This window comes from Elephas maximus, chromosome 14, assembly GCF_024166365.1.
Source record: "Elephas maximus indicus isolate mEleMax1 chromosome 14, mEleMax1 primary haplotype, whole genome shotgun sequence".
In the NCBI taxonomy this organism is placed as follows: Eukaryota; Metazoa; Chordata; class Mammalia; order Proboscidea; family Elephantidae; genus Elephas; species Elephas maximus.
In genome coordinates this window covers 29,286,163-29,306,768 of record NC_064832.1, presented here as the reverse complement: position 1 = coordinate 29,306,768, position 20,606 = coordinate 29,286,163, and the positions used below count along the sequence as shown (strand labels likewise).

Sequence of the window (20,606 nt, the reverse complement as noted above, 5' to 3'; positions counted from 1 at the left end):
CGCTTTTTAACACTTTAAAGAGGTCTTTTGTAGCAGATTTGCCCAATGCAATACAGCGTTTGATTTCCTGACTGCTGCTTCCATGGCTGTTGATTGTGGATCCAAATAAAATGAAATCCTTGACAACTTCAATCTTTTCTTCGTTTATCATGATGTTGCTCATTGGTCCAGTTGTGAGGATTTTTGTTTTCTTTATGTGGAGGTGTAATCCACACTGAAGGCTGTGGTCTTCGATCTTCATCAGTAAGTGCTTCAAGACCTCTTCATTTTGAGCAAGCAAGGTTGTGTCATCTGCGTAATGCAGGTTGTTAATGAGTCTTCCTCCAATATGCTACCTTAGCCCCCTTTCATTTTATTTTTATTATAAATGTAACTTCTAATGAGGTCTTTCCTTAACATTCTATCTAGTGTGTGTAGTTTCTGAACAGCCAACCAAACTATAACAACAGTTCATTTCCTAAATTTAAAAATATGCCATTTTCTTTTACTCTTGACACTTTTGGATGCCTCCCTTCACGCTTTACACTTAAATAGAAGTATTCCAATTGATTCCATAGATATTTTCTTGGCAACTTTATGATATCAAAATCACTTCTAATTTAATGATCATATTGCTAATTCTTAATCTTAAATCAAAGGAAAACCAACAAACTACGACGAAAAGAGACAAATTTCTGTGATTTGGTTGTGTGAAGACATACTACTGACAGGTAGGTATCTGATATCTTCCCGTGGTCTGGGAGTATATTAGAAGCTTCGTCTAAGGTAGAAATGGTTCAGAGACTTTTTGATGATTACTATTAGTGTTTGTTGGCCACCAGTTATCATATGCCTATTGTGTGCCTGACTTTCTACCCATACTCTGTACAGTTGGGAAGGCATGAAGTAATCACCAAAATTACATTTTTCTTTGTAAAATATTTATACAAATATAATTTCAGAAGCACATTGCCAGGCCTGTCTTCCAAGGTGCCTCTGGTTGGGTTCGAACTGCCAGTCTTTCGATTAGTCCAGTGCTTAAGCCGGATTCACTGTTAGAGATGAGAAATATTTTCGTGGTTTTACTAGCAGATAAGACTAATTATCAACCATGTAAAATAATTTATTTTACCAAGAGTGAGGGGCTCTTCCATTTAGATTTACCTGCTGTCTCTTAAGGGTAATCTGCCAGGAAAACTAAACCCGTTGCCATCGAGTTGATTCTGGGTCACAGCAACCCTATAGGACAGAGGAGAACTGTACCATAGGGTTTCCAAGGCTGTAATTTTCTAAAATAAATTTTTATTGTGCTTTAAGTGAAAGTTTACAAACCAAGTCAGTCTCTCATACAAAAACTTTTACACACCTTGCTATATACTCCTAGTCGCTCTCCCTCTAATGAGACAGCACACTCCTTCCCTCCACTCTCTACTTTCCCATCCATTCAGCCAGCTTCTGCCCCCTCTGCCCTCTCATCCAAGGCTGTAATCTTCATGGAAGCAGACCACCACATCTTTCTCCCATGGACAGCTGGGGGGTTCAAACCTCTGACCTTTCGGTTAGCAGTCATGTGCTTAACAACTGCGCCACCAGGGCTCCTAAGAGTAACATGGGTGCTCTTAATTCAGGATCAAAGTGAGAAGGTTCTAGTCATTTCTTGGAGCTTTGGAGTACAGAAAAAATGAGATGAGAAAACCCTGACCTCCTGCCATTCTCGATTTTCTATACTTTCCTGATGACTTGGTTTCAAGTTATGTAGGTAAATTAGGGGTATGGCTGGTTTCCATGTGGATAATACATGGGAGTTGGTACTCCTAGGCTTAAGAGGAGGGGAGAAGGAAGGAGAGAAAATGAGGTAAATTAGTTAAAATGATTTCTACTTACAGTGTCATAATTTTGTTCTAAAAAGTCTGCTACCAACACTTTATGTCTGGTTAGTAAATCCTAGAAAAAGAACAGCCAAGTGAAACAAAATTACTATAGCTCATAAATTTTATGATCTGTATTTTCTTCTAAGGTTTTATAAATCCATTAATTTGAAACATATATAAGTTTTGAAAGAATATTTTCATTTATGCCACAAAATTATTTCTACTAGTATGTTGGTTTAAGATATGGAATACAAGTTTGTTTCATGTTTAAAAACAAAACCAAAAAACACCCCAGTATTTTAAATTCTTACCATCCTTAGATTTATGACAGAAATAATTTAACAGGTGAAACAAATGGTACCTAAGAGATGAGTTTATAGTATATTTCTTCAACCCATAACTCTACACTGTGAGTGTAACATGATAAAGCAAAAAAAAAAAAAACCAAACCCATTGTCATCGAGTCGATTCCAACTCATAGTGACCCTACAGGACAGAGTAGAACTGCCCCACAGAGTTTCCAAGGAGCACCTGGTGGGTTCAAACTGCCCACCTTTTGGTTACCAACAGGGTTTCCTGTAGTATGATAGATATTCAAATAAAGTTTATGATGATCTTTAAAAATGTCATTAAGAACAAATCATTTTTTAAAATAATTTTTATTGTGCTTTAAGTGAAAGATTACAAATCAAGTCAGTCTCTCACACAAAAACCCATATACACCTTGCTACACACTCTCAATTACTCTCCCCCTAATGAGAGAGAGAGACAGCCCGCTCTCTCCCTCCACTCTCTCTTTTTGTGTCCATTTCACCACCTTCTGACGCCCCCCACCCTCTCATCTCCCCTCCAGGCAGGAGATGCCAACATAGTCTCAAGTGTCCACCTGATCCAAGAAGCTCATTCCCCACCAGCATCCCTCTCCAACCCATTGTCTAGTCCAATCCATGTCTGAAGAGTTGGCTTCGGGAATGGTTCCTGTCCTGGGACAACAGAAGGTCTGGGGGCCTTCACCACCGGGGTCCTTCTAGTCGCAGTCAGACCATTAAGTCTGGTCTTATGAGAATTTGGAGTCTGCATCCCACTGCTCTCCTGCTCCCTCAGGGGTTCTCTGTTGTGTTCCCTGTCAGGCCAGTCATCGGGTTGTAGCCGGGCACCATCTAGTTCTTCTGGTCTCAGGATGATGTAGTCTCTGGCTCATGCGGCCCTTTCTGTCTCTTGGGCTTGTAATTCCTTGTGTCCTTGGTGTTCTTCATTCTCCTTTGATCCAGGTGGGTTGAGACCAATTGATGCATCTTAGATGGCTGCTTGCTAGCGTTTAAGACCCTAGACGCCACTCTTCAAAGTGGGATGCAGAATGTTTTCTTAATAGATTTTGTTATGCCAATTGACTTAGATGTCCCCTGAAACCATGGTCCCCAGACCCCTGCCCCTGCTCTGCTGGCCTTGGAAGCATTCAGTTTACTCAGGAAACTTCTTTGCTTTTGGTTTAGTCCAATTGTGCTGACCTCCCCTATATTGTGTGCTGTCTTTCCCTTCACCTAAAGTAGTTCTTATCTACTATCTAATTAGTGAATGCCACTTCCCCACCCTTCCTCCCTCCCCCCTTGTGTAACCACAAAAGAATGTTTTCTTCTCAGTTTAAACTATTTCTCAAGTTCTTATAATAGTGGTCTTATACAATATTTGTCCTTTTGCAACTGACTAATTTCACTCAGCATAATGCCTTCCAAGTTCCTCCATGCTATGAAATGTTTCACAGATTCCTCACTCTTCTTTATTGATGCATAGTATTCCATTGTGTGAATATACCATGATTTATTTATTCATTCATCCATTGATGGGCACCTTGGTTGCTTCCATCTTTTTGCTACTGTAAACAGTGCTGCAATAAACATGGGTGTGCACATATCTGTTCGTGTAAAGGCTTTTTTCTCTAGGATATATTCCAAGGAGTGGGATTGCTGGATCCTGTGGTAGTTCTATTTCTAGCTTTTTAAGGAAGCACCAAATCGATTTCCAAAGTGGTTGTGCCATTTGACATTCCCACCAGCAGTGTAGAAGTGTTCCAATCTCTCCACAGCCTCTCCAACATTTATTATTTTGTGTTTTTTGGATTAATGCCAGCCTTGTTGGAGTAAGATAAAATCTCATCGTAGTTTTGATCTGCATTTCACTAATGGCTAATGATTGTGAACATTTCCTCATATATCTGTTAGCTACCTGAATGTCTTCTTTAGTGAAGTGTCTATTCATATTTTTTGCCCATTTTTTAATTGGGTTATTTGTCTTTTTGCAGTTGAGTTTTTGCAGTATCATGTAGATTTTAGAGATCTGGCGCTGATGGGAAATGTCATAGCTAAAAACTTTTTCCCAGTCTGTAGGTAGTCTTTTTACTTTTTTGGTCAAGTCTTTGCATGAGCATAGGTGTTTGACTTTTAGGAGCTCCCAGTTATCTAGTTTTTCTTCTGCATTGGTAGTAATGTTTTGTATACTGTTTATGCCATGTATTAGAGCTCCTAATGTTGTCCCTATTTTTTCTTCCATGATCTTTATCGTTTTAGATTTTATATTTAGGTCTTTGATCCATTTTGAGTTAGTTTTTGTGCATGGTGTGAGGTATGGGCCTTGTTTCATTTTTTTGCAGATGGATATCCAGTTATGCCAGCACCATTTGTTAAAAAGACTGTCTTTTCCCCATTTAACTGTTTTGGGGCCTTTGTCAAATATCAACTGCTCATATGTGGATGGATTTATGTCTGGATTCTCAATTCTGTTCCATTGGTCCATGTGTCTGTTGTTGTACCAGTACCAGGCTGTTTTGACTACTGTGGCAGTATAATAGGTTCTAAAATCAGGTAAAGTAAGGCTTCCCACACTGTTCTTCTTTTTCAGTAATGCCTTATTTATCCGGGGCCTCTTTCCCTTCCATATGAAGTTGGTGATTTGTTTCTCCATCTCATTAAAGAATGTCATTGGGATTTGGATTGGAATTGCATTAAATGTATAGTTCACTTTTGGTAGAATAGACATTTTTATACTGTTAAGTCTTCCTATCCACGAGCAAGGTATGTTCTTCCACTTATGTAAGTCTCTTTTGGTTTCTTGCAGAAGTATACCGTAGTTTTCTTTGTATAAGTCTTTTACATCTCTGGTAAGATTTATTCCTAAGTATTTTATCTTCTTGGGGGCTACTGGAAATGGCATTGATCTGGTGATTTCCTCTTCGATGTTCTTTTTGTTGGTGTAGAGGAATCCAACTGATTTTTGTATGTTTATCTTGTATCCTGATACTCTGCTGAACTCTTCTATTAGTTTCAGTAGTTTTCTGGAGGATTCCTTAGGGTTTTCTGTGTATAAGATCATGTCATCTGCAAATAGAGATGCTTTGACTTCTTCCTTGTCAATCTGGATGCCCTTTATTTCTTTATGTAGCCTAATTGCTCTGGCTAGGACTTCCAGCACAATGTTGAATAAGAGTGGTGATAAAGGGCATCCTTGTCTGGTTCCTGATCTCAATGGGAATGTTTTCAGGCTCCCTCCATTTAGGGTGATGTTGGCCGTTGGCTTTGTATAAATGCCCTTTATTATGCTGAGGAATTTTCCTTCTATTCCTATCTTGCTGAGAGTTTTTATCATGAATGAGTGTTGAACTTTGTCAAATGCCTTTTCTGCATCAATTGATAAAATCATGTGATTCTTGTCTTTTGTTTTATTTATGTGGTGGATTAAATTAATTGTTTTCTAATGTTGAACCATCGCTGCATAACTGATATTAATCCCCTTGGTCATGGCGAATTATTTTTTGATATGGTGTTGAATGCTATTGGCTAGAATTTTGTTGAGGATTTTTGCATCTACATTCATGGGGGATATAGGTCTATAATTTTCTTTTCTTGCGGTGTCTTTACCTGGTTTTGGTATCAGGGATATGCTGGCTTCATAGAAGGAGTTTGGGAGTATTCCATCCTTTTCTATGCTCTGAAATACCTTTAGTGGTAGTGCTGTGAACTCTTCTCTGAAAGTTTGGTAGAACTCTGCAGTGAAGCCGTCCAGACCAGGGCTTTTTTTCATTGGGAGTTTTTTGATTACCTTTTCAATCTCTTCTTTTGTTATGGGTCTATTTAGTTGTTCTACCTCTGTTTGTGTTAGTTTAGGTAGGTAGTGTGTTTCTAGGAATTCATCCATTTCTTCTAGATTTTCAAATTTGAGTATAATTTTTCATAGTAATGTGATATGATTTCTGTTGTGTCTGTTGTAATATCGACCATCTCATTTCTTATTCGGGTTATTTGCTTCCTCTCCTGTTTTTCTTTTGTCACTTTGGCCAGTGGTTTATCAATTTTGTTGAGTTTTTCAAAACGCCAGCTTTTGGTCTTGTTAATTATTTCAATTGTTTTCGTTTTCTATTTCATGTAGTTCAGCTCTAATTTTTATTATTTGTTTTCTTCTGGTGCCTGTGGGTTTCTTTTGTTGCTCTCTTTCTATTTGTTCAAGTTGTAGGAATAATTCTTTGATTTTGGCCCTTTCTTCTTTTTGGATGTGTGCATTTATTGATATAAATTGGCCTCTGAGCACCGCTTTTGCTTTGTCCCAAAGATTCTGATAGGAAGTATTTTCATTCTCATTGGATTCTCTGAATTTCTTTATTTCATCCTTAATGTCTTCTATAATCCAGTCTTTCTGAGCAGGGTATTGCTCAGTTTCCAAGTGTTTGATTTCTTTTCCCTGCTTTTCCTGTTATTGATTTCCACTATTATGGCCTTATGGTCAGAGAAGATGCTTTGTAATATTTCAACGTTTTGGATTCTGCTAAGGCTTGGTTTACAACCTAATATGTGGTCTATTCTAGAGAATGTTCCATGTGCACTAGAAAAGAAAGTATTCTTGGTTGCTGTTGGGTGGAATGTTCTGTATATGTCTACAAGGTCAAGTTGGTTGATTGTGGCATTTAGATCTTTCGTGTCTTTATTGAGCTTCTTTCTGGATGCCCTGTCCTTCACCTAAAGTGGTGTGTTGAAGTCTCCTACTATTATTGTGGAGCTGTCTATCTCACTTTTCAGTGCTGAGTTTGTTTTATATATGTCGCCGCCCTGTCATTGGGTGCATAAATATTTTATATGGTTATATCTTCTTGGTGTATTGTCCCTTTAATCATTATATAGTGTCCTTCCTTATCCTTTCTGATGGATTTAACTTTAAAGTCTATTTTGTCAGAAATTAATATTGCTGCTCCTGCTCTTTTTTGATTGTTGTTTGCTTGGTATCTTTTTTTTCCATCCTTTGAGTTTATTTTGTTTGTGTCTCTAAGTCTAAGGTGTGTCTTTTGTAGGCAGCATATAGATGGATTCTGTTTTTTAATCCATTTTGCCACTCTCTGTTTCTTTACTGGTGCATTTAGTCCAGTTACATTCAGGGTAATTACGGATAGGTATGAATTTAGTGCTATCATTTTGATGTCTTTTTTTCTGTGTTGACAGTTTCTTTTTCCCATTTGATTTTATGTGCTGGCTAGATTGTCTTTACATATTGTCCTTTCCTCATATTTGTTGTTGTTCATTTTGTTTCTGCTGAGTCTGTATTTCCCCCTTGTGTTTCATTTTGATGAGTAGGATAGTTTGTCTCCTTTGTGGTTACCTTATTATTTACCCCTATTTTTCTAAATTGAAAACTAACTTTTATTTCTTTGTATTGCCATATCTTCCTCTCCATATGGAAGGTGTATGATTACATTTCTTAGTCCCTCTTTAGAATTTTAATGTTGTCTTCTTTTATATAATAACACTGCTGTCACCCTGTTTTGGGCTTTTTTTGTTTGTTGGTTTTTAAATCTTGGTTTGTTTTTTTGGATTTCCCTGTCTGGGTTGACTTCTGGTTGCTCTGCCCAATGTTCTAGTCTTGGGTTGATACCTGATATTATTGATTTCCTAACCAAAGAACTCCCTTTAGTATTTCTTGTAGTTTTGGTTTGGTTTTTACGAATTCCCTCAACTTGTGTTTATCTGGAAATGTCTTAGTTTCACCTTCATATTTAAGAGACAGTTTTGATGGATATATGATTCTTGGCAGGCAATTTTTTCCGTTCAATTTTTTAAATATGTCATCCCATGGCCTTCTTGCCTGCGTGGTTTCTGCCGAGTAGTCTGAGCTTATTCTTATTGGCTCTCCTTTGTAGGTGACTTTTCGTTTATCCCTCGCTGCTCTTATAATTCTCTCTTTATCTTTGGTTTTGGCAAGCTTGATTATAAAATGTCTTGGTGACTTTCTTTTAACATCTACCTTATGTGGAGTTTGATAAGCATCCTGGACAGATATCTTCTCATCTTTCACAATATCAGGGAAGTTTTCTGCCAACAAATCTTCAACAGTTTTCTCTATATTTTCTGTTATCCCTCCCTGTTCTGGTGCTCCAATCACTCGTAGGTTATTTCTCTTGATAGTGTCCCACATGATTCTTAATGTTTCTTCATTATTTTAAATTCTTTTATCTGATTTTTCTTCACATATATTAGTGCCAATTGATTTATCTTCGAGTTCAGAAATTCTAGCTCCTACTTCCTCAATTCTGCTCATCTGACTTTCTAGTGAGTTATCTAATTCTGTAATTTTATTGTTAATCTTCTGAATTTCTGATTGTTGTCTGTCTATGGATTTTTCCAGCTTATTAAACTTTTCATTATGTGCCTGAATATTCTTTCCAATTTCTTCAGTTGCTTTATCTGTGTGTTCCTTGCCTTGTTCTGCGTATTGCCTCATTTCCTTCCTGATGTTCTGAAGTGTTCTGTATATTAAACTTTTGTATTCTGCATCTGGTAATTCCAGGAATGCACGTTCATCTAGAAGATCCCTGGATTCTTTGTTCTGAGAGCCTGTTGAGGTGATCATGGTCTGTTTCTTTATGTGACTTGATACTGACTGTTGTCTCCGAGCCATCTATAAGGTATTGTATCAGTTTATGCTTGCTTACTGTGTCGTATCTGCTTGCTTTGTTTTGTTTTGGTATACCTCTATGGGTTGCTTGAGTGAGCTGGCTTGATATTTTCACCTTTGGAGCTCTGACGTCCTGACCCCAGCTGGCTAGAGCTGTTATCTGGTACATCAGTGTAGGAGTCCATTCAGTTTTCTTGTATGAATTCAGTTCAGGTTTCCAGGTAGCTGATATCAAGTGTATGATACAGGCTCTGTCATACAGCCTTAGAGGGGCAGGTGTGATTGGCGTATATACCAGTATCTGATTGCAGCAGGGGATCATGCTCTGAACAAGGCAGGGGGCTGAGAACCGACCCCAAGTGTCTCTGAGGAAAATGCATCTCTGTTGCCTAGAGCATGGTCGTGGGTGGGTTCCGCAGAGAGACCATGGGCACCCAAAGTTTTTGGTTGTAAGGACTGGGAGGTACCAGTTATCTCTGGACCCCTGTCGCGGGTGGGTGGGTGACCTGAGTGGAGCTACCAGTCCTTAGCTTCCTGACGTGGGTCGGTGAGGACCTTGTTTAATAGGCAAAGGAATATCAAACCTCAAACACCCACCTCTCCACTGAACAGCTGAAATGGTTGGAGTTTGCCAACAAGGGCCTGTTCTCCTGAAATAGGCCCACACAGGTCCATGTAGAAGGGAAAGGTGCTCAAGGTCCATGGACGGTTTACGTCTGGACAAGAGCTGCTTCTGTCTTGATCTCCCCTGGTTAATGGAGCTAGCAAATTATCTTTTCCCCCCGATTGCAAATTTTTTCCTTCCGCAAGGCCGGGAGGATGGCTCTAGGTGCTCACCAGGGTCTACCTCAGGCCCAGGGATTCAGCCACTGAAGACGGCTTGGGGGTGGGGGTGTGCGGTAAAATATGCAAGTACTTAGCTTTTGCCGAGAGTGCCGTTCTCCTCGGGTTCCGGAGGTGTGAGTGGGCTGTGTGGCTGGCTTCTTCTCCCTGAGGAAACTGCAGCCCAATGCTAATACCAGCCCACCACTGCACTGCCATCACCGGTCTGGGAATGGTGCCTGAGGGCTCCCCGCAATTAACGTCCGGTAACTCCTCTCCACTTCTGAATGGCCTCTTCTTCCTCCTGCCCCTCAGTTTGTTGTCTAAGCTTGCCTTTGATGCTCAGGGCTCCCAGCTTGTCAGAAATATACTCGTTTCACTTGTTTTTTCGGGTCTTTGTTGTAAAGAGGGTTCAACAGAAGAGTCTGTGTATTCTGCCATCTTGGCTCCACCCAAGAACAAACCATTTTTAAAAACGAATTCTGCATGGCCTAAAACTATATCTTGAAGTTAATTTCACAGATTTTCAAGGATTTTAACCTTTAGTCTTTTTCTTTACCATTTTTTAAATGGCGACATGGAGACCTCTGGGAAGCACAGGGATGAATGTGTTCATTTAACACCATCATCACAGGACAGTCAGGTTAATGGGCTGAGAGGCACTGTGCAGGCTGCTAAGCAGCACAATATGTCCTTTTAAAGTTGAAGACAAGTAGCCCTATCTTATTACAGCTATAAACTAGAAAGCTGAGCAAAAGCATGAAGGAGTATCTGTCTTCAACTCACACCTAAATTATATCTTCAATTCACCTTCATTTTGAAAGAAAACAAGCCTCACCTGATTCCTCTTATGCACTTAGAGGCTAAATACCCTGTTCATGTAGCAGACAGAATTTAATTAAAAACATAACAAGAACTTTAAAGTTTTCCACAACAAATTCTTATACTTTAATACATATTTAATTAAAACTTCCTAAAAGCACATAGAAGATACGCAACATCACCTCACAGAGAAAAAAAGCAGCGGCAATGGCAAAACCCACTTATTTCTCTTTGAAGAAAAAGTAAAACATTTTGCACTATACTTTTCAAATTCAAAAATAGAGACTGGTTATTAATCTCATATTACTTATCACTCCACAACTTGATTAATCTGTGGGTCTATAGCAGAAACTCGGGGCTTTTTTTCCTGTGGAGCATTCATACCGTATGGGAGCTGGAGTTTTAAAATGGGAAAACCCTCTCTCTACAGGGGATCTCTTCCTGGATTGTTCAAAATCTAGATTCCAACTAGTTCTGGGGACCCCTGAGTAAGGCAGTTCTACAGCAGCTTTTGGGGTCCCTCATCTGTTCTAAGAGGATATTTGGGGTACCTAGTTTTCAGGCACCCCTTCCCCAATCTCATAGTAACACCCCTGGAGCAGTATCAGGGATTTTCTAAGCTGACCCAGGTGGGAAAGGGGTCCTCTGCACGGGCTGCACAGACACTGTGGCTTGTGCACCCCTGAGCCCCACCTGCTACCACAGTCGTCAGCCCTGAGTGTCAGGCCTGCGCTCTCCCATGGCCACGGTGGAGCCAGCACTTGGCAGGAGTGCTGCCTAGAGAGGTTTTCCATTCACCACACATCACTATCTCAAAGAAAGAGGATCGGGGGGAGTGCTGTTTGTAGCCTCATCTTCAAATTCCAAGGGAAAAAAAAAAACTTGAAATAACTTACCCAATTTTCCCACCACGTATATGATGAATACAGCCATAAATCATGCACTTGCTCGTGCGTGCACTTGACCTCTTTCTCTCGCAAACAGTGTATATATATCATTTGTACACAGATAAACATCATAAATATATGCAGAAATCTGGAGGAATTATACCCTATACCCTTATATATACATACATACATATACATATGGAGCTCTGGTTGCACAGTGGTTAAAAGCTCAGCTGATAACCAAAAAGCTGGCAGTCTGAATCCACCAGCTGCTCCTTGGAAACCCTATGGGGCAGTTCTACTTTGTCTTATAGGGTCGCTATGAGTTGGAATCGACTTGATGGCAATGGGTTTTGGTATATACATATAATACACAGACAAATGTAATTGCTGCATTGTTGTTGTTGTTAATTGCTGTCAAGTCAATTCCAACTCATGGCAACCCCATGCATGCAAACTAGAACCACTCCATAGGGTTTTCAAGGATGTGACCTTTTAGAAGCCAATTGCCGGGACTGTCTTCTGAGGTGCCCCTGGGTGTGTTTGAACCACCAACCTTTCGGCTAGTAGTTGAGTGCGTAACTGTTCGCAGCATTTATTATAGATCATGTAACTGAGTGGGAGAGAAAAATCCTGGAAAAGTCCTAGCCAAAAAGGAAAAAGCAGATTATAAAGGAAAATAAATTTTAAATAATTTAAAATTAAAAACAATTTTTTGAAAAAGTGTACTCCTATAACCACCTCCTAACAATTCCATTTTGCAGCCCAGTTTTGCATAGGCTAAGCAGAATGCTAAAAAAAAAAAAACTTCTGATCCTGGTATTTTTCGTGACTTCTGCATAGCTTCAGAGAAACCCTGGGTGGAGTTACACAGGCATACTCAACTGCAGAGAGTTAATAAGAAAAACATAATAGTAACAGGCAGCAGCAGCTATCACACACTGAGGGCTTACAGCGTGCCAGGTACTGTGCCCAGTACTTTACCTATGCCATTTATAATCTTCACATGACAACTCTGCAAAACAGGTATTATATTATCGTCTCCAGGAGAAAATGAAACTCAAATGTTCAGAAATTTGCTCAAGGAATATAGCTAATTAGGTGGTGGGCAGAGATGGCATTTGAGTCACTTCTATTACGTAGATTCTTAGACGGTGGAGAGAGTATGGTCGCAAGTAATCTTTTTTGGGAAAGGACTATTTGTAGACAATACCATGACAAAAGCATAAGTTTACAATGTTAAAAAATGAATGGTTAAACTGGGCAAAAGTCATCTTGGAGCTCAAACCAAAAAGGTGAGGTTAAAAAACCCCCAAAGCCAAACCCAAACCAAACCAAAAATGCTTGCCTTAAGATGTTTAAAGCCAGTTACTTTAAAAAAAAAAAAAAGATTTATGGTCATTGTTATATTGTATTAACCTTAAGCATTTGATAAAACACAGAAAGTGGGTGTTTTCAATGTTGGTAGCAACTAGAAAATTTTCTATAGTTATTTAGAGTTTCAAGGAAGTGAGTCAAGTTCGACGGGAAATAGTCTGAAGTATAAATCAAAATAATGGTTTAATTTTGTGACTCAATATTATTACTGAAAGTTAAATTGGGCAGAGCACATGATAGTCAAAAATTATTACTTCAACATTCTACTGAAAAACCTTTGGGAAATTTTTCAAAAATATATCTTCATTAAATACTTGCTTTTTCTCTCCATTAGATTTTGTTCTATGTATTTAATGATTTGGGATGTTTCACTTATGTTTTTTAAAAAGAACTAGTTTCCATGACAACAAAGAGCCATCTGATAGAAAAGGGGAAAAAATGGGACTAGACTATTTTTAGAAACACCTTCTTAGTTGTTTAGGGACAGATATTTTGCCACAAAGAAATGGAATCATCCTTTGTATTAAATGTTACTCTTCGTATTTGATCTAGAATTGCCACCACGTGCTCTAAATTTGCCCTTTCTGGGGTTCACCTGTAGCCACCATGCACTTTTTGTTATGTCAGTGATCCTGAGTTGCCTGGGAGATGGAGAAGGCTCTGGGGACCTGGGAACCCTCTGTGCATACATCTGTGTTACCCTGGCTCCCCTTCCCTCCACCGAACAGTTAACTTCCAGACCTTTGCTCCCTTGTTCTTCCTTCCCATCCCCTCACTCTGCCCTTCTCCCTGCTCTTCTTTTTCCTTTCCTTACATCTTTGTCTTCTCTACACTCCCTCTCTTTAATTTCCTTCTCTTTCCCTTGCCTTTTCTGTCCAACCCAGACCTCCAGGCATGGGCTTCCCCTTGCCTTCCTGCTTCCCTCAGGGAGAGTCTGGGGGCAGGCAGGACTGGGTGGAGACGTGGAAAACCTGAGCAAGGTCACCGCCATCCCTTCAAACTGAGTCTTGATTTAACTGGGAATAGTTATTCCAGGCGTGGCGGAGGTTTTGGGGAAAGATAGCAGGCGCTTCTTTATTGTCTCAGGCAACTCAGTGCTGGTTCCAAACCTGCACGCCCCATTCGTTAAAACAAAAGTGCCACAGTGCACAGGGCTACCCTCCTCAGGTGACAGCTGTAGTCCCTGGGACCTGCCACCCACCCCACCCCAAGTGGTTTCCAAATATTCCTACCATCCTTAAATAGTATGCTGTCTGACAGGAGTTCTTGTCAATTCAATGTTTCCGGGACTTTTCTGGTTTCCCTTCTAGAGTGTCCCAGGCAGTTGCCCAGCCTTGCCTACCCCTTAGCTAGGCTCCGTTCAGGGCAGAGTCCACTCCCAACGGTCACAGCCTGCAGTCTCGCTTTCTTTGTTCCCTTACCTCTCCCTTTCTCCTCCTGCTCCTTCTCCTCCACTCTAATCTCTGGCCCTTTACTGAGTCTTCCTGCTTCCCGACCCTCTCACATTTCCAGGGACCACGTAAGCTAATATATCTTTTAATAGGTTTGGGGAACCTCCTCAGAAAAGGCTGGGTAAATTCCTAGTGTATAGATAGTAGGTAGTTTCCCACATAGCAAACCTTTTCTCTATCTTTGGAAAGGTATTAAAAAGAAACATTTATCATCCAGGTCACAGGCAACTTTCGAACTGTGTCCATAAAGAAGGTTAAAATATAATAAAGTATTAATATATCAGTGTATGAATATGTCAATAGTGTTGAAATATTAAGATAATATTTAAAAATTTAAAAAGTTATACATGATTAAAATTAGGTAAAAATATGTATTCATACCCTGAAGAAGAGTGGAGGTAAATTTGGAATTACATAAATGGAACAACTAAACTGTGAAACAATTTCAAACAAATGAATCTGAATATTTTTTTTTATTTAGATACATTTAAATGACTCTTGTCTATAAAAAACTTGAAAAGCTATTTTTCCAATGATGCTGTTAAATCATCAGCTGAAAATATATTTGGAATTCCTCTTCTAGAATGATCTTCAGAGCCAATCTGGTAGACACTGAAGAAAATTACACTCTATTTTAATAACTCAAAAATTTTCTTTTTGGTTATAATTATTACTACCAAAACCAGTTCTGGCTTACTTGATCACCCTCTCCACTTTATCCACTAACCTTGATGTCAAACAGTTTTTTGCCATTTCCAAAACTTTTATGTCTTTGAAGGATAAGGATTTGCCATCGTTGAGAAATAGACATCACAGACACTGATGCCAAATCCCAAAATACATTAAAGAATAGTAGGGTCATAAGAATAAGTGAATGATTTTCTCAGATAGAAACCTTCAAGTGATATCACTCAATGGATGTCTAACTTTTGGTATTTTTGTTTACGAATCCGCTACTACTTTCTGATATGCTCTCTGAACACCTTTTTGATTGTTTTATTAACTTTCTTGAGGGTTCTTAAAGTTAAATGAGATGAAATTTATTTCCTACATAATAACAAAGTATATAGTAAGTTTGTAAAAAATATAAATGATTACTAAAAAACAACAATACCTTATTAGTACTTTGTTGCACAAAGTAGGAAATTAAGAATGCACTGATAAGATGACGTGACATTCCCAGTATTCAAAGATGCACTTCTCCCTCTCTGCAGCACCCAGTTCCTCTTCCTGGGGTAACTGTTGTTACTGTTTCTTACACATCTTTCCAGAGGCATTCAGAGCACATACAGTTTAGGTGGCAGTTTATACCCTTTACATACTTTTTAACACAAATGATAGCACATTATACACAGAGTAGCAAATGTTCCTTTTTTTTTTTTTTTCCCCCACTTAACTATACATACTGGAATTCATTCTATATAAGCCTGTGGCAAGTATTTTGAGTTGTTTCTCCACAATATGGTAATCAGCCCAATAGACCAAAGCCCAATAGAGTGCTTTCTATTTACTGATGCCTATTTTTTATTATGATCCACAGCACATGTGGCTGGCCATGCTCAGGCCCAAGGAATACAATTTTTGCTTTTTAAAGTAAATTGTCTCTTCAGAGGTCTCAAGTGACCTTAACCAAATGCTGAAACTGAATGACCTAGCTGATTCAAATAAAATAAAATAAAATAATTTACCTTAAATGTAGCAAAGGCATCTGAAGCAATGTCAAATGTTGACAATTCCACATACTTAAAGAAATCTCTGAACTGATTAGAGAAGAGGATGATTTTGGCAAGTGGCTCGTGTCGAATACATTCTCTCAGCATCATCCCACAACGTAAGGCAATCTGTGGGGCTTCATATCTAGGGCATAAGCAAGAGAGAAATAGTGAGGTGTGTTATCGTATTAGCACTCCTGTTAATACTGACACTATCAAAAGAATCATTTTGATACTACTGTTAACGTGAGCACAAATGTCACTTGTTGCAGTTCATTCAAACATCAGTCACTCAATGCCCACTGGGCATCTACTACGTGACTGGGGATACAAAGTAAACATGACAAGATCACTGCCTTCACAGCGATCGTGTTTTCTAGCAAGTGTGTCAGGTCTTGGGAGAAGGCAGATGACAAACAATGAAAAGATAATGTCACTTACTGATAAGTGCTGTGAAAAGTGAAGATAATCCCACAGGTAATACACAGAGCGTGACTGGGGGACGACTTTAGACTGAGTGGTCAGGGAAAGGACAAAGCATTCCCAGCAAAAGCTCCAAGGCAAGAATACAGTTCTGTGCGTCAGAGGCAGAGGAACAAGGCCAGTGGGCTCAGGATGCAGGGCGGGGGGGCGGGGGGGAGCGGGGAATAGGAAGTGGTGTGAAGGAAAACACGAGTGGAGAGAAGGGCGGGGTTGGAACAGATGCTGCTTTCTAGGCCAAAGTAAGGAGTTTGGTTTTTATTTTAGGAGTGCTGGGAAGCCATTGGAGAGTTTTAAGCAAGAAATTAGCACCGCCTAGTTTATGTTTGAAAAGCTCTCTGGCTACTTGTGGAGAATCTATCACAAAGGGGGAAGGAACATGCTGGGAATCCAGGGTAGACCTGGGAGACTACATACGAGGAGGAGCAGAAGTCCAGCTAGAGGTGAGGGCGGCGTGCACTGGGGCGGCAGTGAAAGAACAGAGAGGACTGTGGGTGACTGTTCAGAAGAGTCAACAGGACTCACTGATGTAGGTAGGACAGGGAATAAATTCAGTGTGAAGGAAATTGAGGATTCAGGAATTACTTTGTTTTTGGCTTGAAGAATTGGGTAGATGGTGGTGTTATTTATTAAGATGAATTAACTACAAGAGGAAAAAGTTAGTGATGATATCAAGAGTTGTTTTTGACCATGTTAATTTTGAGATGTCTGATACCTAAGTAGAGATGTCTGTTGGGCAGTAGAATACACCTACCCGGAGTTCAGGAAGAAGATAGGGGCCAGGTGTATGTATGATTTGCGTACAACAGATGATCAATAAATAGCTGTGAATTGACTGACTCACTGAAATCATAAAATGGAATTATGGCTCATGGCAAAAATTATCCCAGAAAATTACACTGTCACTGTAGGAAGCAATTCGGGACTAACATACTAGATTGGCTCCATTACTAACCGAATAACAATTTCTCAAATGTCAAATTCAACATCAAAATAAATCTAGGTTTGAGTTACACCCAGTGCCTGTAAAATGAACAATATTTAGACCAAGTAAGACAAGCCTCATACTGAAATAACACAGTTGATAATTCATGTAGTAAATACTGGAAGAAAAGAACAAAGGAAGACACAGTTGTAAAAGGCTGGGAAGTGAGTACAGGGCAAAAAAAAAAAAAAAAAAAATATATATATATATATATACACACCCACATATATAAACAAGTTTTAAAAAATATTGTACCTATTTAATACAATACTGGTTTTTATGGTTGTAGAACAAGGCCCATTTAAAAAGAAAAACTCAAAACTTTAAATATCTCAGTTTTTTGAAAAAAGTATTTTCTATAATGTTCTCTGAGGATACGGGAGCGTGACATTCATAAAGGGTCATCTGAGCTATAAATGTGATCTTTCAGGTTTATCATGAATTCTACAAGTTAGAAAAAATTCCAATAAAATACATTTTAAAAGCAAAAAACCCCACAACTGAATAGACAAGAAAAACATTTGGGAAGTCAAACCTAACCGCTCTTAAATAAAATTTCAAGATATTTTACTACTCACCAACTACAAGTTGGACAATAAAGAATAATGGACTCCTTATAAAGAAAATACTTGCATGAAAGTCATAGTGAAGACTGAAATCTCTTTCCCACCATTTAGGAAATAGAACCCGTTGCAATATCAAATTTACAAACACAGTAGGGGAAATAGCAAACAAAGATATAAAAGAATTTAAACCAGTATGGATTTATTCAGTTTTGCCTTGTCTTATGCCTAATAGTATTCACAAACACTATTTGAGTACTATTCCCCCCCACCCAGTAACTGATATTAACATAAAATGCTAATGTATTCAGATGGACATGATTCTTTGCAGAATACAAAGGAGGCTAATTTATAGTAAGTACTAGCAAATCTCTTAGAAGAATTTAAAAATCAGTCTAATGGCACATAGAAGAGTTATAAGGTGGGGTATTACTAAAGATGCTGTAAAGACAGGTATATTTTCTGAAATGTAAAGGAGAAAACAGCGTCATTTATTGTTAGAATACTTAAAAGAATATAAAGCAAAGACTGCTGGCCTTCTGAAAGAACCAGAAGGACAGATCATTAAAATCCAGACTTATTAGGAAGGTATTTTTGGACTTTCACAACTTGGCCCTAACCTTAATTTTTCAGTTTTCTCCCCGACACATTCCCCAGTACCACTTGCCTCCACTCCTTGGAGCACGCCATGCCCTCAACCATGAACACCTTCACCTTGCTTTTCCACCTCTAAGACTCACATTCATCTTTCAAAGTTTGGTTCAAATACCTTTATGTCTTTCCTAGACACCCACTATTCAGAATCATTCTCTCCCTCCCTTACGCGCCTACATCATCTTGTCTGTAACCCCATCTTAGCACTTCTTTTTTATTCTGTATTATGTTATATTGCAGTGAGTTGCTATAAATCTGTTTTCTTCACCTCACTACAAACAACTGCTGGGATGTCTTACTTGTCCTGTTACCTTCTCCTGCCCTCCTCCAATCTCCACAGGGGATCTATGTCTTATTTATCATATTACCTTCCCCATCCCCACCCAATCTCCAATGAGTGCCTAACATAATGTTTTTCACAAAGATTTTATTGAATCTCAAACTCTGATGTTCTTAATAGTTGAAGACTCCAATGAGACTCAAACTTTGGCTTCTACAAAAAGCTTTGTATGGTCTCTAGCCAATGTTTCCTCATTTCTTAATTCAATCTCCAAACTGAGACTATCTATAAAAAGTTTCCATTCCAACTTTTTGATATAGTTTTCTTTTTTCCTTTCACTTGGTGAAGTTTATTGGAACCATCTGGGATCCCTCCCCCTGCAAAAAAAACCATTGCTGTCGAGTCGATTCTGACTCATAGAGACTCTGGAGAATGGAGTAGAAGTGCCCCATAGGGTTTCCAAAGCTGTAAATCTTTACAAAGTAGACCGTCACATCTTTCTCAAGCAGAGAGGATGGTGGGTTCAAACTGCCAACTTTTCAGTTAACAGCCAAGTGCTTAACCACTGCACCACCAAAGCTCCTAATCTGGGATGCAATAATGAGTTATTCTTGACAACCAAGAGAACATTTTTTACAAATATGCCTCTGGGTCAGAACAGTTGTCGTTCCATCCCAGAGGTTGCTCCCCAACAGTGGAAATGTTATTCTCTGAGAAGACAACTTCTTAAAGTGAGGAATATGTCAGGATACATAGGGAAATTCCTCAGCACTCTTTAAGGGATCTGTAATTCACAAGTATCATTTCAGCCTGATTATTCTGTAGGATACTGACTTCTAATAGCTTTTACTGCCTACTATATGAAGAAGCGGAGCCCTGGTGGTGCAGCAGTTAAGGGCTCGACTGCTAACCAAAAGTTTGGCAGTTCAAATCCACCAGCTGCTCACTGTGAACCCTTTGGGGCAGTTCTACTCTGTCCTATAGGGTCACTCTGAGTCAGAATCAACTCAATGGCAACAGGTATATAAAGAAGTACTACATATGTTAAGTTTCAAATCCCACTAACATTAACATCCTTAGGTTTGATGAATTGGTATTTATCTTACCCATCCTATTCTAGGTCCCTAGGTGGCACAAACGGTTTGTGCTCACCTGCTAACTTAAAGGTCAGCAGTTTGGACCCACCAGCGCAGAAGAAAGGCCTGCTGATCTGCTTCTGTAAAGACTCAGTCAGGAAAACCCTACGAAGCAGTTCTACGCTGTAACACATGGAGCTGGCGTGAGTCGGGATCAACTTGTTGGCATCAGGTTTGGTTTGTTGTTGTTGTTGTTTATCCTATTCTATTACAGATAAGCTTCCTGAGGGCAGGGACTGTGACTAACCACTCTGTGTTCCCCACTAACCTATGGCAGGCTGCCAGTAAAGGATAATTTGATGAACTTTGAATCACTATTTTTTTAGAATTAGATCATCTCTTCCTTTAGCTCTGCTTATAGCAATCATAAAGTCCTTATTAACAATGACTATTTTTAGATGCATTCAAGTTAGTATGCTAATTCCAGTATTTTGTCATTTAGTAAATGGATTACTTTGTTTCATAATGGAGAAGGCATTTCTGCACTAATGCTTTCACAACTGCTGATAATGAAAGGGGGCAGAAAAAGTGAATCTGTCAAGAAAATAATTAAAAATAAACAAAAGGATCTAAAAAAAAGAAAAACCTCATCCACAAGGACTCACTCATTATTACTTATTTTTCTAAATTGCTTTCCAGATTTTTAATAGTTTTGTA

General features: G+C 39.0%; 1 protein-coding gene across 10 annotated transcripts in view; it reads right to left on the bottom strand.

The window, feature by feature from the left end:
• Positions 1-20,606, bottom strand: part of CAB39L (calcium binding protein 39 like) — a 194,438-nt gene that overhangs the window by 30,828 nt on the left and 143,004 nt on the right. For all 10 annotated transcript variants that reach the window (XM_049853029.1, XM_049853033.1, XM_049853030.1 and 7 more), the window contains 2 exons: positions 15,828-15,996; positions 1,864-1,923 (listed from right to left, as the gene is read on the bottom strand). In XM_049853029.1, the coding sequence (XP_049708986.1) occupies positions 1,864-1,923; positions 15,828-15,996 (229 nt within the window). The remainder of the gene's footprint in view (positions 1-1,863; positions 1,924-15,827; positions 15,997-20,606) is intronic.